Below are 25,004 nucleotides of genomic sequence, written 5' to 3'. Positions count from 1 at the left end.
ACCTATAAACGTGTGTTTTTGGACTGTGGGTGAAATTCCACACGGACACGGGGAGAACACACCAAACTCCTCACAATCAGTCACTCGGAGTGGGACTCGAACCCACAACCTCCAGGTCCCTGTGTGACTGCGACACTACCTACTGCACCACCGTGCCTCATTATATAGATTTGTAATGTCAAAGTCTCAAATTTAAAATGTATATATAAAGTTTTGAATCTGCATTTGTGAATCAAGTCACTCGCCTGATTCCCGTGATGTATATTTGTGTATTTCCTCTCGGGGAGTTTTGGATTTTGAAACTTTCCTTTCGCATTTCACACGATCCACACACAAACGTAGCCAGCAGGCGAACAAGCCACCGCTAGGTGGGACTGTTGTTTTCCCCAGGGTTTCAGGACTGACCTGTTGTTTTCATGGCCGCTGCAAACCAACCCCCTGTAGCCGGGACTGTGACTCCATTGGCTGCCGCAGTAAATGATATACGGCAAACTCTGGCTCCTGATTGGCTAAATAAAAGTGATGACCAATAAGAAGCGCATTTTCTGTTTAGGGCCCTTGGGGTATCCTGCCCCTCCCTCTGGTTGAGGGAGAGCAGCATCTGTCGGAATCAAATCACCAAATTAACAGTTCAACCTCAAAAATACGAAACACAATCCATCCCGTATCAGTCATATACACAACATGGCATTTAGTTTCCAAATACGGGATGATTTTGAAGTATTTTATTTGACAACCCTAGTCTGCAGTCCGTCGTTAAATTTAGGACACCTTTAAAAGCGTCCCACGGTGATCCCCTAACTGTCTGACATGGAGTTCAAAACGTCCATATTAAATGTTGCGCAATTACTTAAAGTGGCTCCACCCCCCGCTAAAACAGCAGTTCCCCAGCTGGCCACATTTGTGTACGGATCGAGTCAAATGCGAAAGGAAAGTCTCAAAATCCATAAACCCGTGAGAGGAAATGAACAAATATACGTCAGGGAAAGCAGACGAGTGACTTGATCCACAAATCCAGATTCAACTTTATATATATACATTTTAGAGACCGTGACTTTACAAATATATACAGTGTACATTTTAACAAACGTATTTATTTTCACATAAAATGATGATATATCTATCAAAACCAAACACATGTATTTGTGCATTTTATGAAACAATATTTGTACAAATTGCAGACCATGAGACAGATTGAGAAATAACAATTTGTAAACAGTGAAGCTCCAGGGACCTGGCTCCGGGTGACTGTCTGTGAGGAGTTGGTGTGTTCTCCCTGTGTCCGGCTGCTCCGGTTTCCTCCCACAGTCCAAAAACACACGTTGGTAGGTGGATTGGCGACTCCAAAGTGTCCGTAGGTGTGAGTGAATGTGTGTCTGTGTTGCCCTGTGAAGGACTGGCGCCCCCTCCAGGGTGTATACCCGCCTTGTGCCCAATAATTCCAGGTAGGCTCTGGACCTACCGTGACCCTGAACTGGTTAAGCGGTTAAAGATAATGAATGAATGAAATGTATTTGTGATTTGTGTTTAATTTGTGGATTAACATCCATGCGTTTGTCGAGAATTTTGAGAGAGAATTAGAAACACATACTTGACTTCCCTAATAAAGTGGTATTGATCATAGTACAGCATTGTAACTCCTTGTGTGTAAACCAACGATCAAAAAGTTAACAAAAAGTTAACTAAAAACTTAAAAATAAACAAATAACAAAATACAAAACACAAATCACTGTCTCATATACATATATATATATATATATGGGTCTAATCTGATTATAGTTTTAAAACCATGCTGTAAACTGACTCATTTTAAGAAACTCACTTGGCATTGCGCTCCAGAGTATCAGTTAAACTAAGTGCCAACTCCTCTGCCCTGTCTTCAAATGCCTGCCTTATTTCACCCAACATGGCTGCTTTCCTGTGACTAAATGTGGTGGTGGCAAGCCGTCTGGTCGGGGAACTGGTCAGAAAAAGAGGAAGCTGATAAATAAGTTTTTTTTTTTAATTGAGCAACACTCATGTCACAGCATGAAGAACACTTCAAAAATAACAGAAATAACGTATTCAGAAATGTATATCATTACTTTTATCATTAATAACAAATCATACTATTGGTCTAGTATTGTCCATTCCTCCATAGGACATTTAAGATAGAACTTAATTTTGGTTGTTTTTAATAGCAACCAGGCATGTACACAGATCTGAGTTACTAATGTGGCATTAAGCATGGCACTACCTACTGCAATGATTAGTGCTAATATTAAAATATTGTGGAGTAGGGATAAAGGGATGGAGCTGTTTTCATAGGGATTGCTGCACCAGTAATTTGAATGATACAGCATACAAAGAGATTGAAGACTATGTTCAGATTTGCAGACAGCCTGCAAAAGGCTCTATCCAGATCCAGCATGATTTCTTGTGCTAAGGGACAAGCCAGACCAACCTCTTTGGTCTCTGCATGTCCACTTTTCCAGTGACAGCACTGTCCAGTCCCGAGGGGTCACATCTGAGAGACTCATCACTGGAGGAAAACACACAAACCAACTGAAGTCCAAAAGGTCATGCATTAAAATTCAGGTTCAGAATACATTAATTAAGCAGTCATCTACTTTCAGTATAACAGTGTGTGGCCTGTTTTAACTTCAATGCTGACAGTATAGGATTGCTCTATAACAAAAACTACAGTACAGGGCAGTACACGAAGTAACTTGTTACACCCACAATGCAACACGATACAGGAAAACTATAACTGGGACATATAAGTTGCACAACACACTGTAGGATACATTAGGAAGGAGGACATAGTTGAATAACTGTATGCAGTTAAAACTGTAGCCCATGAAAGTATACCGATCAGGTTTAATGTTGCCCCCCATCTCGGATGTGCCATATAGTTCTTTAGCAACACTCTTGTGTACCTCCTCAAGTAGCTTCTGCAAGTCTGAAAAACACAAATTCAGCTACATTCAGTCACTGATATGAGTGGAGTTTGACTGTAGTGGAGTTTGTAATCCAGAATTAGTCATTATACATAGTACCTGAGCTTACTAATGTTTTAATGGCTGAATGGCATAAAAAACAACATATAGGCAAACAGAAATCTATATGACACCAAATAAATAGTACAATAAGAATGGGGCTACAATAATTTATACTCATCCACTCCAAGGACCAATGAAATTATACAGAGTCTTTCAATATGTCTGTGATTGCATTTGGCAAATAAATACAAACAAAATGCAACACATTTCAGACAAAATAAGAAATAAAACAGGCCCTTTAATGGTAGTTTGTTATCCAGCAATGTACAACATGAGATCTGTTTTTAAAAAGGAAATGAGAAAATTATGGCACACCAAAGAAAGCAGTTTACAAGTTGGACATCATTAAAGAGCCTATATCCTATATCTTTCCTGCAGGTATTAATTTTCCACTTCATGTTTCTATTGCCCCTTTCATACAGTAATCCTGAAATGTTCCGGAGTTTACCCGGATGAGCTATATGTGTGAATGTGCCCCACACAACATCTGTCCTGGACTTTATCCTAGTAGCGCCCTAGCAAAGACTCTGGGGTAAAGTTAGAGTCAGCGCATGTGAGAACGACGCAGGGAATGTTCCAGAATTTCTCCTGCATGTGCTGCACAGCTGCTGCACATCTAAAGCACATGTTTCATTTCCCACTGCAAGAGTGCACCTGACACAGATGATCTCCTGCTATGAGCTGGGTGTGTGAAAGACCACTCCGAGATATCTCCAGACCCAATATTCCAGAATTTCTCTAGAAATTCTGTGGAGTTCATGCATGAAAGAGACATGTGGTTCTACCATATAAAGCCATACATTCTTTTAAGGTGATCATTTTTTAGCCTCCAGAAGGTGGTTTTGTACTGTGCCTTTGAAACAGATATGTCCACTTGTTTTGTGGACCCCCACTACCCCAATGTCTCTTCTTCTAAAATAACGAGGACAAACTCAATAATTAGTCTTTTCTAGAAAGGTTATACAATAGATGTTGAGGATTTGACAGCATTCAGCAACAAAAACATTTGTGAACTCAGGCGATTATGGTGGATGATTAGTTCTGGATCACGAACACCAATCCATCTTGTCCTACACATTTTGGATAGATCTCCATTTCTACAAATAAAGCAATTGTATTGCTCCACAGCCTTTATGCTGGAGGGGCTTTGGGTACATCTAGTCTACACCTAGCATTGGGCATGAAGATGTTAGGCTCATTTGCCTGTGTTATGCTCAGTGACAACATCTGAGCTCGGTTCCTTTTGGCTGCCATGTACTCTGCCTAATTTCTTGTAACTTAAATGTGTCAGAACTAAACTGTCCAGAGGTGGATATATGCAGACCGATGAGAATTTGTGACATCACAAATACATTGAATTCAAAGTGGCTTAAGTTTATATGGCAGCTAAGTTTCCATATGTACTGAACAGAACTCAGAATAAATACTTTAACAGCGTATATCACGACAATGTACAATAAATGATGTAGACCCTTTAAGTTATAAGCAGACACCGTAAATAACTCTTTGGATTTAGATGTTAAACATAGAACTACCAACAATGAAAATGAATGAAGGCCAGTTGTGTACCACCATACATCCTATTTGTTCAGGTTGTATTTTTTTCAGCACTAAGACTTCTATCCTTTATTGGCCCAAATAGATGGTATATATCTACTTAGAAAAAATCAGGAAAAAAACCCAGAACATATAAACCTCAGAACATATGAAGATGAAAGCGGTGCATGGGCCACACAAAATGAACTTATATTGCCCTCTGCTGGTAAAATCCTTTAACACAATTTAAGTGATGGTCTATTTTCTGGACAGATCTTATTCAGATTAAATAATTTAGACCAGTTTAGACAGCAGTGTGCATATTCACAGTCTCCATATTCAAATCAATTTAAATCCCAAACATTTATAGTTACAAAGACCCTCCCCTTTCTCCATCATGACACTTAATTAACCAGAAGAAAATTCATGAATCTTCAGGAGAAATGGGAAGTGCTTGTCAAATTAAAAATGGGTCGATACGGGGACACAAATTAAAAGCGCAATAAAGAAGAGATGAATTGGCAGACATTAGGCTTCATAAAACTCTCCAATGATCTCATTTTAAACACTGTGGATATAATATCTTTTAAAAACAAGGACAATATTTTTGGATTGGGACTTAATTATTATACATTAAGCTCTATACAAAAAAGAGATAGCTTTGTTGATTTGGTCCTCGTCAAAGATTTTCTTCTAATAAAAAAATAAAAGTTTTAGCCTCAGCCTATTTAAACAGCAACAATAAAAGTTAAATAGAGAGAGATATCTTTATAGGCCAGCTCTCGGATTTCACGCTTAAATTTGAAGGATTAGTAGCTTCCTCAATTAACTGGCTAAACCAAAAGAAGCTTTAACAGGTCTTTTGATTACAGGCGTCTTTCTTTGGGTATTAAATAACTGGCAAAGGCTTTGCATTAAAAAATAAATAAATAAAGAAATAAACACAAAGCAAATCTCCAAGCGAAGGCAGTTTTGATCCAACACCAACGCAATTTCCCACCCTGCTCTGTAGGCGGCGCTAGAGAATGCTGATGTTTATTTATATAGAGAAGGGCTGGATGCCTCTTTTAAGGTTTAATATTTGCTGGCTGAGCAGCTAAACATCTTGACTAAATATTTTAATGCAATTTTTATGCCCAATAAAATGACTGCATTTAAATAATTGTGATTATTTACATATGCATTATGTTACATATAAATAACCTGCATTTTCTAGCTGGAGGTTTGAACGTGTTGAGGTCTGAACATGCTGTCGAACTGTCAGTGAAAAGTGGTTCTAATGTCACAGCACACAGATGTTTAGCTGATTCTGACTGGCCCAATTCATCTGCAAGCAGGTCTCAAGCTCTGTGAAATCTGTTTACATTCAACCACTTAAAAGGTTAAAGACATTAGTATTGATCATTCTGGTTTTCAACCCTCCTTTAATGAATGTCAAATTTTGGTACCACGTCATTTCATGGATCATTATTTAGCCAAGAAAACTTGCAGCCACAGCACTTATATTTCACAAAATCCCCTGAAGCTAAATAGGTTTGGGGTTGGCCAGTAGTTAAAGACGTCCTAGGGTGGCAACTGGAAGTGGTGTTGGTGGGGCCAAAGAAAGGGATCAGTCCCTGTAAACTGTGTGGAAACCAATGCCTGAGCAAGGACAATGTTCAGTGGATATTGAACCATGGTGGTAATAGAGGCGACTTCATAATTCAAACTCTAATGCACTTTCCATTCATTATTACCATGTCAACAAGGAAAATGATCACTGCATTGTGCAGTGCAGAAAATAATAAACAGTGACAGCTCAGATAGTCTTCCCTTGTGTTTCACTGCCTAACTGCAAGTTCCACCCACATGAAACCACACAATACAGAAACTCATTCATTCATTCATTATCTGTAACCACTTATCTAGATTAGGGTTGCGGTGGGTCTGGTGCCTACCCGGAATCACTGGGCACAAGGCAGGAACATACCCTGGAGGGGGTGCCAATCCCTTGCAGGGCGGCACACACTCACACCCATGGACAGTTTTGAGCCGCTAATCCAGCTACCAACGTGAATTTTGGGACCGTGGCAGAAAATGAGACACTGGGAGAACACACCAAACTCCTCACAGACAGACACCTGGAGTGGGACTTGAACCCACAACCTCCAGGTCCCTGGAGCTGTGTGACTGCGACACTACCTGCTGCACCACTGTGCCACTCCAATACAGAAACTATTGTATAGAATTTTCTTATAGGTTTTTTGCACTGAATTCAAAATGCACACTACATACTATAGTAACAAAACCAGCTACAAAACTAGCATCTTTTGAATTCATATCTTATTTACATATAAGCAGTCTAGTGTCACACATTTACACTGACATTATACAGAGTGTTTCAGCTCAAATGATGAAGCAATAATGATGACTGTTTTTGGTGCTTTTCTAGATATTCAAAATTCTCTATATTCTTAGGAGCATTTCAGAGTCACCTCAACAACCACAAATGTACAGCATCCAGCTGGACAACGTGATGGCAGCCAATATTCATAGAATGCTCACCATCTGTACATCAGTTTTTCTGTAGCAAGAAGATGAGAGAGAAAAGAGGATCTCACTTTTATGTCTCATCTGAAAGATAATACATTTGCTCAGTACAGTGTCCTCATTACTGCACTTGGGCCCCTGCTGGCTCTACCAACACCACTTCCAGCAGACAGAGGGTTTCCTTGGTGATGTTACATTCATGTACTGCTCAGGCCCAAACCAGCTTAGCTTCTGTGGATTTGCATGTTCTGTTGTTCAGGTGATGTGTCTACTGCCAAATTAATATGCACAAGCCTTAAAAACACAGTAACAAAAAAACAGCCTGTTTAATTAACCAGAGAACAGTATAAAGCATGTGTGGAGATTCTTATATGGGTTACAAAATAAACAAAACTTAGCCAAATATTTGTTGCCATCAGCTTGTCTAACATTTCAAACTGAATTGGATGTATCAACAGGTAACAGAAATGTTCCACTGCTCCATGTTACAATGACCCCCTATGACCTTAACCTTAGGCTCATATGCAGCTGCTCCAGAGCATCCTATTCTACTGGCCTATTCTTTGCTATAAATATTATACATGCGCTATATGTGTGTAAGTTAATGTTTGTGACCACAGTCGTTTACATTAAACTGGCTGAATTCACTCATTTAAAGGGTTTCCAAAAAATCCTGTCAAATTAAACTCACTGCCATTGTTCTATCACACAGTCAATGTTCAGAGCATAAACATAAACAGATATTAATGGCACTCCACAGACAATCAGTGACATAGGACACTTCTTACTGGGTGTTTAAAATACTACATTTTTTAACTTACATTCAGAAACCGGTGGATCTGTCTCACTTGAACATTCTCCATCCTCACTGGACATGTTGACATCACCTGGGTCTTTGGCATCCTGCACTAAGGAAGACAGGCCACTGCTTAGTGATGAGGTCACTGCAACTGAGGATGGCACACTTAAAGAAGGAGCCTTCCGGGACAGACACACACGAGAAACTTTGAGGACAGGATGCATTGACTAAGAGCGAGGGAGAGAGAAATAGAGAAAAGTTACTTCTTCAAAAATAAACTTTACAAAGAAGTTTATAAAGAATAAACATCCACCATTCATTCGTTTATTCATCGTCTGTAACTGCTTATCCAGTTCAGGGTCATGGTGTGTCCAGAGCCTACCCAGAAGCACTGGGCACAAAGCAGGAACACACCCTGTAGGGGGCGCCAGTCAATTTTGAGTGGCAATCCACCTACCAACATGTGTTTTTGAACCTTGGGAGGAAGGCGGAGCACTCTGGGGGGAACACATGTGGACATGGGGAGAACATTAAACATCCATCAACCTTCCAATAATATTGTCCAATTGTATCGGTCCATTTCTCTTAAAATGTTCAAACTGTGTGACAACATGAATTAAAATTCACCCCACCACCCGCCAAAAAAAAAAAAAAAAAAAATGGAGATACAATTATTGGTTCTGACACCTTTTGTTGCAGCAAGTAGACACCTTGATAAACTAGAAGTCATCCACATCAGTAAACTCTACGTATTGTATCTCCATTACTGTGAAGCATTGGGGATTGTAAGGCTTTATGGGGAAACAACAGGCTATAACCACACAAACACTGCTGTTTAAAGAGCCACTCTGGGAGAGACAGAAAACCTTTGGTGGAGATATAAACTGCTCCCACTTGGCCTCTATCGCCTTCTCTTTATTCAGAGTCTTCAGAGTGTTTCTGCTACTACCAGGGTCCCTGAGAGAGAGAGAGAGAAAGAGAGAGAGAGAGAGAGAGAGAGAGAGAGAGAGAGAGAGAGAGAGAGAGAGAGAGAGAATGATAATGCAGAAGTTGAAGCCAGTTATTCTTATCTGTTCTCATTAAGACTTGAAATATTACAAACTTCTTGCTACTTACAGAGCCCTGGTAAAATCTGTCTTATCTTTCTTTTATCTTCTTTATTTACATATGAATACAACAGAGCTTCAGCTCAACTGACAGGTGCTGAACATTACATCTGTCTGTATAGGCTTGGTATGATTATATATTTAAATTTCCTCACAGCATACATTTAAATGGCCCCATGTTTCAGCCCTATGTTTCCACAGTCAAGTCTCATCAACACGAGGAAAAAAAACCCACAATCTATATCTGCTTCCTCAACTAATAAATTTGAGTTTACTTGAGTGAATAGAAATATCTTTCCCAAGATCTCCAACCTTAGAGGTCCAAGGAATCACCGGAGATTGAAACGCAGATCTCTCTGTGGTAATGCAATGCTTAGTTGTGCCGTTAAATATAGAATTTATTCACTTCACAAAATGATGTGTTGTTTCTTTATATGCACTCATCAACTTGCCCCTGCCTTTTCCCATGGGTGAGTTCCCAGTGCCATTCCATCACAGTATTAATATTCATTCATTCATTCATTCATCTTTTGCAACCCATCTATCCTGTTCAACCTTGTGGTAGGTACAGAGCCTAACCGGAATAATTGTGGTTTAGGCAAGAACACATTTTGGACAGGACACCAGACCATCACAGGGCATCACACACACTCACACATTCACTCACACTTATGGACACTTTTGCATAGCCAATCCACTTAACAACTTATATTTTTGGACTCTGGGAGAAAACCTGAGCACGCAGAGGAAACCCATGCAGACACAGCAGCAAGTCCAGGAGCCTGCAGCTGTGTGACAATTACAATACCAGTTGTGCCACCCAGTATAAAAATTTATTAAAAATTAATGCAGAAAACCAAAATATTTGGAAAATTGTTTTCAATATACCTGACATTAAATCTAATTCTTTACCCCAAATGTGAAACAGTCAAGGATCAAATTATAATATAAATAGACTTTTATGATATTTCATTATCTTGATTCCAAAGGTTTAACATAGGAATATTAGAACATAGACAGTTTTAGCCATGCTAACAATTGTTAATTGTGGCTTAGCTAACAGCTTAAGAAATGTGTTAAAATGAAAGATGAATCTGTTCTCTTTCCATTTATACAGTGGCATGTGACACTGGCTTTTACAATGTCATCACTGCACATAGAAGATATTATAGATAGTAAAGAGACAATAACAACCAGTGTCACATAAATACATTGGAAAGCTAACCTGTGCGAACTGGTCCATGTTTTATTTCTTCATTTTACAGATTTAAAAAAAATCACTAGCTAGACCAAAATGGACAAAATATGTAGCATGGCTAAAAAAATTAGCATACCTACATTCCATGAGACCTATGTTTAACATTATAAATCAAGAAAATGCAATCTCACCCCCACCCCCTTCAAGTAAATGAAAACTCATTTCTCTCTCTTTCACCCCGACCCTTTCCTCCGTCTATACTGTGACACTGGCTGTTACAGTTTCATCACTGTGTGTAATATCTGCTATGTGCAGTGCTGTAGCACTTCTCCATAAAGCTTAACTTTATTGGAAATTGGATTGTGGAAGGCTGAAGCCCTGCAGGCTTGAATGGAAGTTACGTTCCACCCTTCTCTCTGTCAGTTGCACCTCTTTCACAATTTCTCTCTTTCTCTCTCTCTAGTTTATCACTAATTCTAGCCTGTAGCTCAAGGAGATAAGTTATAATCTTTTCTTTCTCTCCATTTTCCTTTCGAGCTTTCTTCTCTCCCTTTATTCTTCTCTCCAATATATGGGCCAATCCACTGTTGTCAGTCTAATATTTATAACACTGCTCTTTCTCTCCTCCCTGGCAGATGACTTGCTCCTAGTAGCCTACATTACTATTCATTATGACCAACATGACTACATCTCTCACTGCTCTCTAAAGCTTTTAAAGTTATAGACAGAAAATATTTCCACTTCAACAAAATGTAGTTTATCAACCAAGGCATATTTAATGTCTGATATTTGCTTCTTTAGCTTTGCACTGGAGCTATGAGGCTAATGTAGCTATCAAGTCGATGAAGCTTATACCACACCTATTACGACTGTACCAAATTGCAAGAGTAAATCAGCACATCGCTTAGAACACCAGCAGCCATCTTGAAGCTGCTATAAATATCAGTATGTTTTATGGTAGTAGATTCCACATCAAAATGTCTATATGAGATATCGACCAATCAAAAAGACCCCACTGAAGCACATTATCCTTCTCCATTTTTAAATTTACGGACATGATTATTTAAATGCGCAAAAAGCAGGGCAACCGATGCTCCAATTAAAAGCAATTGGTCTCATCACTGTATTTCCCGAACATGGAGTCATGTGGGATCATGAATGTAAACATTAATCACCTCCATCTGGGGTCATCTTTCCAAATAATTTAATAGCACTGTATCGTAGTTAGAATTTTTGCACATATTAAGGTTTGAACCACAATATACAGTATTTAAAGTGTCTAGTAAAAAAAAGTAATACACAGGCTTTAAAGAGCCTTTAATTTATGTTTATTTACCTTTTGACCACTAGGAGCCTCTAGTGGACATTTGAAGCCTAATGAATGAAAATTCTTCCATGCATATTGGATTTTCTTTTCAGTACTTTGATAATGATAAAAGATTTATTCAGAAGTAGTGACCATCCACTATTCAGTTCCATAATGGGAATGTAATCATGGAATCTTGGACCTTGTAGGATCAAGTGATTAGGCCAAAGGTGGGGGAATAAAGGTATTATTCAAGCACAGTCTGATAAATTACCTTCTCTAACAACTAAATACAGATTATAATTAACTGATGAGACTGGTATACATGAACATAATTCAGAATTTTGGGAACCTATAGTAAGTATGGAGAACTTCCTCACTATATGTTGTTTTATATATATCAATAATTTTATTGTTTTCTTTTTTATTATTAAAAGTGCATTTCTTTTCATGTAATAAGCTGTTTTTTAATTTGAGCAAATCACTGCAAACTGCACACAAACACACACCTCTAATTGCAACCATGAGGTTTATACATGCTACCCGCTTCCAAACCCACCCTTCTACATACAATAAAATGCAGCTCCTGTCCTCATTATATCAACTTTTATTTCACACAAGGTCAAACATTCTGAGTGCTATTAAGGTCACTGTTGGACCTAAGGGAGGAAGCCTGGTATAGTCTGAGTCTGACCCAAACACTGCGTTCTAACACACCAGCCACAGCACAGTGATAGCTCTCTAAAGACTAAAAGTCTGCCTTTTGTCCTGCATACTGAAGAACAGTATCAAAAGGGTGAAAAATACTTTTAATCCTTCTAATTTGAGAAGAATTCTTCAAGGACTTGGTGTACACTTTGTGTGTAAACATTTAGGCATATAATGTATCAGAATCTCTGAATTTGCAGCATACTCCTAAATACATAGGGACACGTTTATATTGTAGAAGTAATGTTTTCGACAAATCTTGCTGCAATTTATTTATTTGACTTTCATTTTATTTGGATTACATCCCAAATGCCTGGCTTCTCTAATTATCCCTAAACAGCATTCTGAATTTTTTTACTTTATGGGCCTAAATTTGCCATCTCTGAGATTTGATAAATTTGGAAATATGTAAATGAGTGCTTAACAAAATCACAAACTGTGGAAAAGCATGGACTCTGGGGCAGGGTGTAAGTATTCTCTGCCCACATACACCATATAAAGAACTGCATAATCACCTGGATCAGCCTTGTAGAATGAAGGAAAACTGGAAACTCTGCAGTGTCCTGAGTCATGAGTAGGATTAACAGACTGCACTTCAGAATTATAGGCTTATTTTAAATAGGGATAAAATATTACAAACTTTTATATCTCACCCAAAATTTGCAAGAGTGCAATTTTCAGATCACAAAAGGTACGGATCTTATTATAGTCTACTGTAAGACTATGATTATTTAAAACAAATCGTCATATCAAAAAATGTGGTTGTATAAAGTAATACATAATTACAATAAACACAAAAACATAAATAAAGCAAAAAAAAATGTCCAAAAAGATTTGGAAAGGGCTAAACCAACACACTGACCAACAATATATCGTTTCTCAATGTTACTTGTTTTTATTCTAATTTTAGGGATTTCTTCTTTTTTAAAGGAAATAAATAGCTTTTAAAATCTCAATTTCTCAGGTGCCTAAAACGTCTGTACATGTTGTTTTGTTTATTCCAACTTTTTTATTATATATTTCAAGTGTTTATTTCTTTTAATTTGATGATTATAACTGACAACTAATGAAAACCTCAAATTCAGTATCTCAGAAAATTAGAACATTGTGAAAAGGTTCAATGTTGAAGCCACACACTAATCAAAACACCTGCAATGGATTTACAATAATGGAATTACTGAAATAAATCAACTTTTTCATGATATTCTAAATATTATGACCAGCACCTGTATGTATATATATATATATATATATATATATATATATATATATATATATATATATATTTTTTAAACTCAGAAATTTTATTTCTCTGTGCTCATGTTTTTTTTTTTACCTTGCCATTATGCTCTCACTTAAATGCAGGTCCATCGCTGTAACTGTATATACTCAGACCAGGGGGTGGTATAATTCTAAAGTCTCAGCACTTTAAATTGATAAAAATCAAAAGTGTACATTTTATCCTATATTTTCTGATTTAGGCAGGTCACAAACTGTGGCTTTGATTAGTTTTGTTTGTGGACAGATCCCTAAATAAATGTACGCATGCATTTTTAAGATAAGATAATGAAATCAAATTATAAAATAACATTTGGGGCGGCACGGTGGTGCAGCAGGTAGTGTCGCAGTCACACAGCTCCAGGAACCTGGAGGTTGTGGGTTCGATTCCCGCTCCGGGTGACTGTCTGTGAGGAGTTGGTGTGGTGTCCGCGTGGGTTTCCTCCGGGTGCTCCGGTTTCCTCCCACAGTCCAAAAACACATGCAGGTGGATTGGCAACTCGAAAGTGTCCGTGTGTGTGAATGAATATGTGTGTGTCTGTGTTGCCCTGTGAAGGACTGGCGTCCCCTCCAGGGTGTATTCCCGCCTTGCGCCCGATGATTCCAGGTAGGCTCTGGACCCCCCGTGACCCTAAATTGGATAAGCGGTTACAGATAATGGATGGATGGAAATCACTGTTGTAATACTGGTCAAAAATATTTTTAATACTACCCCTGAATCTTTCAGCCCTAACCTAGGTTTTGCACTTCTACTCACTTGACGTCCCAACAAGAAATCACAGATCCGACTCTTTCAGAATTTTCCAGAGTAAGTGTCTCCAGCAGCCAACACAAACAGCACAGCTGACGATATACATGTTCTCTGTGAGGCGAGAAAACTTAATTATTTCACAGTCAAAATCAATACACAGTATCAATGCTTATAAATTTGAAAGGGCAAATTTACTGAAGAAAAACAGACACTTTGACCATCTTGGATTAAGGGAAGGTTTGAAAATCAGCATATTCATGCATGTGTTCCTTACATTAGTTATAAGATTGAATACAATCATCTAATCATTAGTTGACATGGAACAATATTAATGGTTTAAATTATGATTTTAGTGCAAGTGTAAAAACTCAAATGTTAAAGGATGTGTACAAATGATATTTGGTTCATAAACAATTTAAACTGTAAAGGTGTAATGTTTATGTATTTTAAAAAGCTTTGTGTTACTAGCAACAAAATAGTAGAAAAGGCACAGCTTTGATCGCTTCACTTGTAAACCACATTGTTCACAGAGCAATTTCCTCCATTAAAAAAAAAATATCAATAGAGTTCTCTGCATGGAGTGGGGTCACATAACATATCTGACAATTTCCCTGATAGTGTTTTCATAGATGTCTTTTGTGAAAAGCACATTATCTGAGACAAATTATTCGAAATATTGGCAGAAGGGTACACTTTGAGAGTGTTTCTACTTTACTGGCCAAGTGATAGAGTCACATACAGTATACAAAAACGAAACACCTCTGTACACGTGAATACAATAATCTCATTTGAAAGCAACCTTTGTATTTAATGATCAAAACATATTAACTGTGACATACATTTCTATAATAATTCAATATATGTAATATAAATAACAGTACTACTTGACTGGTTAAACTATTAATATGATTTCAAACATTAAAAAAGAGTTGCAACAGACGTCAGTACATCCTTTACTAGTGAGATGTCATTGGCACTTATTAATATATTGTTTGTAATCCTTTGTTGTTAATAATGGCTGCAATCCTTCTTGGCATGGATAATATCAGTGAGGCACAAACCTGTAGGGACATACTGCCATTCCTCATAGATGATTCTTTGCTGCCCTTCTATCATGAAGACTTTGTGTTCCCCAAATATGTTGTATAAGATTCAGATTATGGCCTTTTCTATTAAAATAGTTTTTGCTGTGTGTTTAGGATCATTGTTTGGTCATGAGAATGGGATTTATATAATCCCCTTTTCATTCACTATTTACATCAGCATGCATGAGAATTAAAAAACGTAATTTTCCAACATCCAGTGAATTCATACAGACATTGAAATCACCAAGCCAAACATGGTATAGCCTATGTAAACTAAACAGAATGTGCCACCAAATTTCATCAAGGCTAAACATGTACTTCTAAACAAAATGTTAATATATTATAGAAGAATATAAAATGCTACATGTGAATTTTGCGAATTTTGTATTGATTCCACTGTTATATACTAAGATACAAGTGTGAGAGAGAGAGAGAGAGAGAGAGAGAGAGAGAGAGAGAGAGAGAGAAAGAGAAAGAGAGATTTATAGAAAGAAGAGTAGGAAAGGAAGATGAGAAAAAGAAAAAGAGGGAGGGTGAGCACCAAGGCTGAATGTGCTTAAATAAGTCACATTCAGAGTCAGAGAATGTGTCTCACTTTCTATTCAGTCAGAGAACAATTATGGTTTAGCTTTTCTTCAATTAAAAGCACAGTCTTCAAGGTCAGATCTGGAATGTGATTCAGAATGGACGTCAAAACTAGCCACCTACACTCAGACATCACTAACCTGACCTTCTCAGTGTGTATTCTCAGAGATACAGGGCACAGAGAGCCACTATGCCCTCAATACCTTACCAGGAAGTACAATAACACTCTCTCTTTTTAAGCACTACAAAATCAAGCCATTAAGGCCTTGTTAGGTATAAAGTAGGATGAAATTCCTGGAGTGGTGCTAATATATATATATATATATACTCACTGATTGAAATATAACTATAATTATATAATAACTATGTTACAAGAAAATATATTAATTGCAGCCTAATTAAAAGATTTTTTCGATGCCTCAGATGTGGACATATGAGTCCAAAGACAAATTTGAGCTACATGGGTATAAAATTTTTCAGGATTGGCCTTTGGAGATTAGAACAGCATTATCTGGATGAAGCAATTCTGGAGTGACATTTGTGACCCAGTACTAAGCATATAACATCAGTTCTTGAGCTCATTATTTACGCTGTGAAAAAATTATATTCTATTCTCTCCAATAACTTTATTCTGCATTTCTCTCTAGCTTATTAATGTATCTAAGCATTTATCTAGAGATAAAAAGGGAGAAAGAGAGAGGGAGTAGAAAAAAAATCTTACGATGCTAGTTGTTGTGGTTGGTGTGAGGTCAGTGATTGGTGAATAGGAGTGAAAGGTCGAGCAGACTGAACCCGTCTCTTCCTGCTTTGCTTCCAACATGATGGCATTCCAGCATTAAGAGACATCCTGAATTTAAAAAAAGTGTGGGTGAACGTGCTTAAACAGTGATGAGTCATGATTTCTAATAATTCTAAAAATAAACAGATAAAGAATTCACACCTCTTTAAAAAATTCTTTTACCACTAGTGCATTGCATCCTTAACTGGCAACTTAACACTCACATTCACACTAACAAGAAATGCTTCATCTAATCGAAAGCTTGCCAGATTTATCAGCCATCCAAATATTACACAGCTCCTTTTGTTTGGCAAATTAATTTTTCTTGTTCAGACTCCTGTTTGTTTGCCATTCTGTCACAGCTGCACACCTGTGGCATGGTTCTGTCATGATGCATCAACATCAATGAAAGAGGACTTGACATATGTTCTGAATGTGAATATATTTTTCAGGTGTTAATGGAGCCTTAACAGATATACTATTTATGAATGTCAATGCTTTTTTCTTTGGTTTTGACACATCTTCTAAAACACATTTCTATAATTAATCTGAATAATCTGAAATAAGCAAATTTTTCTTCTTTGAATCAGGTCTCTCCAGAGTCTAGAAACTGGTATCTTTGGATATTTTTGACACATAGCTTCCATAAGGAATTTGTGGATGTAGTGAAAAACTGTGTATTGATAAAGAATTTGCCAAAATATCCCCAAGCCAGTGTGGTGATTAATTAAAGAGGTATGCTTTTTAATGCAGTGGTGTCTGAGGGACCAAAGGTCACAGGCATTCGTTTAAGCTTTTTCGTTTTTTTCGGCCTTGCCCTTTCAAACAGAGATTTATCTGGATTCCATAAATGTTTATGTGTTAGTATGTACAGGTGAAATGCCTGAAGTCTTGTAATCATATTGCTTTTAAGCTGCTGGATTGTTTGCTGATGTATTTGATCAAGTTTGTCAATGTTAACTCATACCCATAAAAAATTGCCTTTTCTCTGATGCTTCTCCAAGTTCAAACAAGTTGGCATCATCTGCTTTTTTTTAAACAATATTTACAAAATCTTTCAACATTCCTAGTCCTTGATTGTTCCTGTTCCAACAATTTTTTTAACATGTCACTAGCAAATAAGTTGTTAAGTTTAAACATTTAGTATATTGTGTACTGTTTGTTTATATAGATGTCAAACAGAATTTACAATTCACTGATTTTTAACTTTGTTTTTCTGTTTTGTATTACAGCTTCCTACTAATAATTTATACCTGCGAAATTGAAAATATTAGCATATTTAGAGTCAATTATTTTATTGAAAACACTGATTCCAAACTTCTGAACAATAATCTCAACCTTCAGTATAGCAGCGCTGAAACTGAGCTCATCTTCAATGAGTTACATACAAATCCACAAATAACATAATGAATCACTGTGAAAGGGCACACTGTGTGCAGACCTACCTCTCTGTCTCTCTGTCTGTGTCTGAGTCAGAAGAATTGGAGGGAGGTCGAATTGCTCTTTTTTTCCTCTCCTCTCTCATCATCTTTTCTCTTTGCTGCTTCTCCTGTTCCTCCAGTCCTTGGAGGAGGTGAAAGTAGCTGCAGCCCTGCTTCACTGCCAGCACCAGGTTCCTAGTGTGATAATTATAAATAAGCACACTGTTCATTTAGATTTTTCACACTGCAAAACTAGAGGATGTGCAGTTTAATAAAAAAAATCTAGAACATTCTCTGTATCAAACAATCAATTAAAATATATATTCATATATATATTTGGTAAATATAATTACCAAACAAAAATATTCACCCCTTAACACTCTACCAAGTGAGAGTATCTCTAACAAGTGCCATCATTGTTCACCAAACACTAACACTGACCACCAGACATCCAGATACTCACAAGGTACTCCAACAAAAACATTTAATACCCTCAAATACCATATTTTCCCCATCAGCACATACAACAAGAACAAAAAAAATAACAGTGAGCACCTAATGTCAAAATTCACAAACAAATCATATTCTATAAACTTCAAAAATCTTCGTCAAGCACAGTAATTACCCAATAACCAACAAAACAACCAAGATTATCTACAAAATACCAGAAGTCTATGTTGTCAGAGTTTATCCAGTCATGCTAAACTGTGGTATATCATTTTTAAAATGGTAACTTATTTGAGGATGTGCACAAATATTTCAAACCATGAAAGCAAAAACAGAAACTTCTGTCTGAGACAAGCAGCCTATTGTAATTGTATTTTACTTCTCAAAAATTCCAGACTGGCCCAGCTTTGGCATAAATAATTCACAGGGCCCTATCAGCGTCTGTCATAAATGTCAACCATTTTGCCATGCCCTGCGAGAGAGGCCTGTGGAGAAACAATGTGTTATATTCCCTCTTCAAACACCAAATGCCACCGGAGATGCCTGCCAGCTCACTGTTCTCCAGCCATCAAGCAGAATCAGGAGAAAAATATGTGTGTGTGTGTGTGTGTGTGTGTGTGTGAGAGAGAGAGAGAGAGAGAGAGAGAGAGAGAGAGAGAGAGAGAGAGAGAGAGAGTCAGAGTCAGGTCGATTGAGTCAAAAAGATTATCTGATAATTTGACCTAGGGCCAAATACTCTTTGGGGCAAACTTTTGCTTAGAAAGCCAAACTATTAAACAGTCACAGTTCATAAAAAACAAAGGATGCTGAAAGAGTTTCAGTAACTGAATGCCTTTGGCCATATTTAAAATTGGCATTTACATCCAATCACTGGGACTGGATCATCATCCAGTCAAGACACAGTGATGTTACACTTGACCTTTACATATGTTGCTTATGCATTCTGATATGGATCATTTTATGAGCAAAATGACTGATCAGTATTCAAACTAAACCTTGTGCTTTTTGTTTGACTGTCCTTCACCCTCTAAGCAACAGCAAGAGGGGCAGGAAGACCAGGAAAGTGAGAGCAGTGCCATTTGACATTAGTATAAGCTGGCAGTCCATAGTACACTTGCAATAAGGAAAACCAATATGTGTCACTATTACACACACAAATTTGGACATTTAAACAGTTTAGAACCAATGATGTCCTTTAATTATTCTCATAAAGACTTTATTTACTGTCATTATATTTTCAAGTTGGAGTATGTCTACACCTTTCTGACCCAACAGTGGAACACTGCTCTCCTGCAGAGTCAGAGGAACAGGTTTTACAGCAGCCCCCGTGCTGATGGATTAGTTTCTGAGTTCACGCACAATATCCAAACAAGTACGCTTCAAAAGAGACCAGAGGGAGGCTTCATTTCCCTTGGTGTTGTATTCCACATATGGATGACAGCCAGCACAGCCATTCAACAGCTGTATTGTCATTGGAATAAAGCTTCCAGAAATGTGGTACATCAGCTATCTTTTCATTCCCCATTAAGTGCTAGAGCCTGACCCTAGGGGCTATTGTTCAACACTCTGGAATTATCATTCAAATGTTCAGCGTTCAATATGTGTATAGTTTTTATGCTAATAAACAGCTTTCCAGGATGGAGCATCATCACAAACAAATTTGTTTAATATCCACCATAAAAGGATGTCCCTTTCCTGATGAAAAGCCTAAACACAACATACTCTGTGGTGAGATACATCTTCATCATCCAGTTAAATAACCGTTACCTAATCTACAAACCCTATTTAAAAACTGTTGGTAATAATCTACCAAGACTTCAAGTATACCAAGTATTTCAAATGCTGAAATCAGAAATGTATTTTTTTTTTAAACTGCTCAGACAGAGGCATGTTTACCACTGTGATGCATCACCTCTTCTTTTAATAATTGAGGTGAACAATGGGTCTGAATTTAGAACCTTTCTTTTACTACAAGACAATATTGTAATCCATGTAGAATGTTTGGCATTGTCGTACCAAAATAAGCAAGGCCTTCTAAAAATAAAAAGTTCTCGGAGGAAGCATTTTGGCCCAAAACCTGCATACATCATTCAGCATTAACAGTGCCTTCACAATGTGCAAAATACCCATGTCATGTGCCCTAATGCCCCCAACTGCCATTTATACCATTTATCCTGGAGGACGTGATTTCCAAAAAGATTTTCAAAAATAATATCAAAATTTGAATTAATGAAAAACAGGAGCATGGCATGGTGGCGCAGCAGGTAGTATCACAGTCACACAGCTCCAGGGGCCTGGAGGTTGTGGGTTCGATTCCCGCACCAGGTGACTGTCTGTGAGGAGTTGGTGTGTTCTCCCTGTGTCTGCATGGGTTTCCTCCGGGTGCTCCGGTTTCCTCCCACAGTCTAAAAACACACGTTGCAGGTGGATTGGCGACTCGAAAGTGTCCGTAGGTGTGAATGTGTGTGTGTGTCTGTGTTGCCCTGTGAAGGACTGGCGCCCCCTCCAGGGTGTACTCCCGCCTTGTGCCCAATGATTCCAGGTAGGCTCTGGACCCACCGTGACCCTAAACTGGATAAGTGGTTACAGATAATGAATGAATGAAAAACAGGACACATTTCTATTTTATAATAATAATTATCATATATTATCTGTAAATAGTGCTTTTCAAGAAGATGCTTACAAAATTCACACACAGAAAACATTGCTAGAAATAAAAAACAGCAAATACAGTATACAGAACACTATCAAACACTTCAGAACAAGTATGAATAGTTTAAGTTTGATGAATATTATAAGCAAAGGAGAAAAAAAAGTTTTTTGAGGTTAGATTTGAATATAGAGAGTTGGAGAAAGTTCTATAGTCAAGGAGCAGATATAGAAAAAGCACAATCCACATAGCTGTGGAGGCTGGAGGCTGGAGGGAGGGACAGTAAGTAACCCGGCTGAGGAGTGTGAGTGGGTTTGTAAGGATGGAGATCAGACAGGTATAAAAGAGCAAGGTTATTTAGAGCTTTGTAAGTGAGAAGGAGTATTTTGAATTGATCCCGGTATTTTATGTGAGGCCTGTGAAGATGTTGGAGAACAGGCATAATGTGTTGGTGAGAGTGAGTGCAAGTGAGAAGGTGGGCAACAAGGTGGGTTCTGAACCATCTGAAGTCTGTGGACAGAAGAGGTAATGCCAAAGAGAAAAGCATTGCTGTAGTTCAAGCGGGTAGAGAATTTTCTGGTTTCTTTCAATCGTTTAGTGACATTTTGTACAGTAAATGAAGAAATTCCCAGGTTCTTTGCTACGTTGAGAAACAAAGTTTTTGTAGCTTTGCACATCTTTACCAATCTTGTGATGCCTCATCCCAATGTTTTTGAAAAATATTGCTGCATCAAATTTAAAATGGCCAGTTTTTTTCATTAAACAATTACATTTCAGTGTATTCTGTGTTTGTTAGCATTTACCACAGTGTCTCAACTCTATTGGAAATGGTGTTTGTATGTTCTGTTGGTGGAATCAGAAAAGTATTATTCTCTTATGCACTAGCCTGGTACCTTTCACCATACAACATGGTCAAGAACCACCTACAATTGCAGGAAAGGAAATGTGACTGACATGCAAAAGGACCGATCACAAGGCTGCTATTTTGGCATGACATGTAGGAGGAGGCAGAGAGCCAGTCTGAACGCAACTGACAGAATCCTAACAGTGAGGCCAAATTAACACACTCAAAATATTAGAATGTGTCAACTTGTAGGCAGAGCGCCTGTTGCTGAGACCACCTATGCCCTGACTTTTGGAATAATGACTACCATATTCCCTGGTCCTTTGACTGACATAGATAAATGAAGAAATTTAATTGTTTTCTTCGCAGCTTCTACATTCATATGTTCTATTAAAATGACATAAGAAAAAAACTTGCAGCATCATTGCTTTGATAATTGCAGATTTGTATTTCATCCCTGAATATAACTTTTTATTCAATCACCTACACTCTGTGAATGTTTTCACCCACTGTAACCTGGTTTTACTCCTGGTTTTATTTTTCTACATATAATTCCTATTTCCTTCATCTAGTTTTTTTACAGTTCAGCGTGACCTTGTAACATTGCCCTGCAGACTGCATTTAGCAATGAGAATATTAGTGAGGTCATCTACTGATGTTGAATGATTATCCTAAATTCTAGTGTACATCACACCTAGTGCTCTCTTTTTAACACCATTTTGTTAATTAAAGGGACATATTATACCCCTTTTCCCCACAGTCCCATGTGGTCTTAGTGATGCGTCTGTAATAGGCTTTGGTCAAAATAACCCAAGGATGAAACATCACAGCACCAGTGTCACCCTGTGCTAAACAGCCCTGCTCAGATCTACCAGTTTTGATGTCTGTTCTTGTAAAAGAGAATGAGCCACAGCTCTCTTTAGCATGAGAGCCCAGGAGTAACGAGCAGGGAGCAGAAGCTCACTTGGTTCTCTTACTTCAGCATTTCACTATATTTCTCCACGCTTGCTGTGTTTTACTCTGTTTAACCAGCACTGTGATGGGGGGATTTAGGCGAGGAGGCAGAACAATTCTAAACTAAATACTAAAGATGCAGCAAATAACAATCCATTCTTAGTTTACTGGCTTGCACTGAAAATGTGATATAGATATTGAGGTATGTTTAAACATAAGGCCTTAAGCGCAGTATTAAGAAAAGTTCACTGTTCTATAGGTTTAGACGCATGCTCTGTGTCTGTGCTCCAAAGACAGAAATGTTTAGGATAAGCTGTCAGTGAGGGTAGGAGACTATAAATTTTACCCCTCCCTTAGTCCCTTAAACATGCAAATGTAGACCAACATTTACGTTCACCATATTTGAAAAGGAGAAAGAACCATATAGATCAGGGTCCTAGCCAAGAGTGGGAGAGAGAAAATAGACATGGGAGAGAGAGAATTTGAGCGCTGAATTGAACACTCCTCTCACAGGATCCTTAAGAACCCGTAAGACACTGTTTCTGTAAATAAAGATGTATTTACACCTTTAACCGTGTCTGCCTAGACTATTTTCCATCACCTGTCTCCACAACACAGCAAAGTTAACAACAATATTTCATAATATATTACTTTTAAAACTAAAACTAAGCCTCTATTTTTCTATCTCAGTCTATCCCAGTTAATATTTTATTTAGTTTTATTCATGCAAAGAGGCTCCAAACACAGAGGAAAGAGGGTCTAAGCCTATTCAGTGCTAAATGCAGAAAATAAGACAAATCACTACAGCACATGTTTGACAAACAAACAACAATAAACCTCCAGCAGAAATCTGTGTGATGAACAAAGCCTTGATTGGCTAATCCTCTGATGGTCTACTTCTCTCTGATGGGCTGTAATTTTGAATGAATTACAGTAACATACTGACTAAGCCATGGAGTGTAATCATATGATGTGAAAACTAACCTTGATTTCCACAAATACTTCCACAGACTGTCTGTGTCCACCCTTCTCCCAGTCGTAAGATTCTTCACAAGCAAAACCTGAGAGGACAAAAATATACACAATACATACTGGAAATCTATATGCTTTAGGGTACATTTTCAATTGTTTTAATACTTTCACTAGCAGAAACAAGTGCATGCAAAAATGTATCCAAAGTTGACAGGACGTGATAAGAGTATTTTTAACTTTTTAATGTGATTTACTGTAACAACTGTAACAAGATTTTTCGTCCATAATGTAACAAGAATTTTCCCTACAATTAAGTCACTTCCAGGGGCTTGTGTGCAAAATCACCACTCAAAAAAAAAATAATTCTTCTAAAGGCGCTACAGAATGTTATACACTAATGCTCTGCTTCCCCTGAAGAAGGTACTAAGACAATGTTGAATAGCACATGATTGCTGCCTATGAGGAAGCTGAGCCATTCTGCAGCTTTATCAGAGGCAGCCTTCTTAAAGCAGGAACATACTTCTCCAGAATATGCCTCTTAGAGGCAGCAGAGCATTATAAGTCTACAGTAACAAAAAAAGAATACATATTTCCTCCAAATGTATGCTAACCAATCAGGTTCTTCCCTGCCTTTTATCTGGTAACCACTTCTTTTTGAACAATGACCCTGTACAATTTGACACACTGGAATGAGAATATTAAATGCAAACTTCTGCTGTATTAGCATCTGCAATAGTTAGCATTGTGCTGAGTGGTGGGGAGATAAGTAGCCATCCTACCAACCCAGAGAAAGTCAGGCAAAATGCACTCTCTTGGACTCCTGACCTTGAATGGCTGAGATATTGCCACAAGTAAAACATGCACCTAGAAAACTACAGCATTTGGGAACCTTATATTGATGTGATTATTATACAATTTTAAGAAATCAAACGTAACTTAAAAACTTTTTCAATTGTACTTCTACACAAATACACTAATATGCTGCTAACCTGCGAGGATGTTATTTTATCCAACAT

The 25,004-nt window shown here is 37.7% G+C and overlaps 1 protein-coding gene across 1 annotated transcript in view; it reads right to left on the bottom strand.

The window, feature by feature from the left end:
- The window catches only part of LOC136677500 (coiled-coil domain-containing protein 60-like), a 35,425-nt gene that overhangs the window by 4,420 nt on the left and 6,001 nt on the right, over nucleotides 1-25,004 (bottom strand). Inside the window, exons 3-11 of the mRNA XM_066655062.1 lie at nucleotides 24,001-24,077; nucleotides 18,146-18,316; nucleotides 16,644-16,769; nucleotides 14,259-14,363; nucleotides 8,772-8,862; nucleotides 7,928-8,132; nucleotides 2,851-2,941; nucleotides 2,444-2,521; nucleotides 1,823-1,960 (exon numbers count right to left, since the gene is read on the bottom strand). Of these exons, the coding sequence (XP_066511159.1) occupies nucleotides 1,823-1,960; nucleotides 2,444-2,521; nucleotides 2,851-2,941; nucleotides 7,928-8,132; nucleotides 8,772-8,862; nucleotides 14,259-14,363; nucleotides 16,644-16,769; nucleotides 18,146-18,316; nucleotides 24,001-24,077 (1,082 nt within the window). The remainder of the gene's footprint in view (nucleotides 1-1,822; nucleotides 1,961-2,443; nucleotides 2,522-2,850; nucleotides 2,942-7,927; nucleotides 8,133-8,771; nucleotides 8,863-14,258; nucleotides 14,364-16,643; nucleotides 16,770-18,145; nucleotides 18,317-24,000; nucleotides 24,078-25,004) is intronic.

The sequence above is a fragment of the Hoplias malabaricus genome, chromosome X2 (genome assembly GCF_029633855.1).
Source record: "Hoplias malabaricus isolate fHopMal1 chromosome X2, fHopMal1.hap1, whole genome shotgun sequence".
Lineage (NCBI taxonomy): Eukaryota > Metazoa > Chordata > Actinopteri > Characiformes > Erythrinidae > Hoplias > Hoplias malabaricus.
The sequence above is the reverse complement of the archived record's forward strand: the minus strand, read 5'-3'. Positions and strand labels throughout refer to the sequence as shown.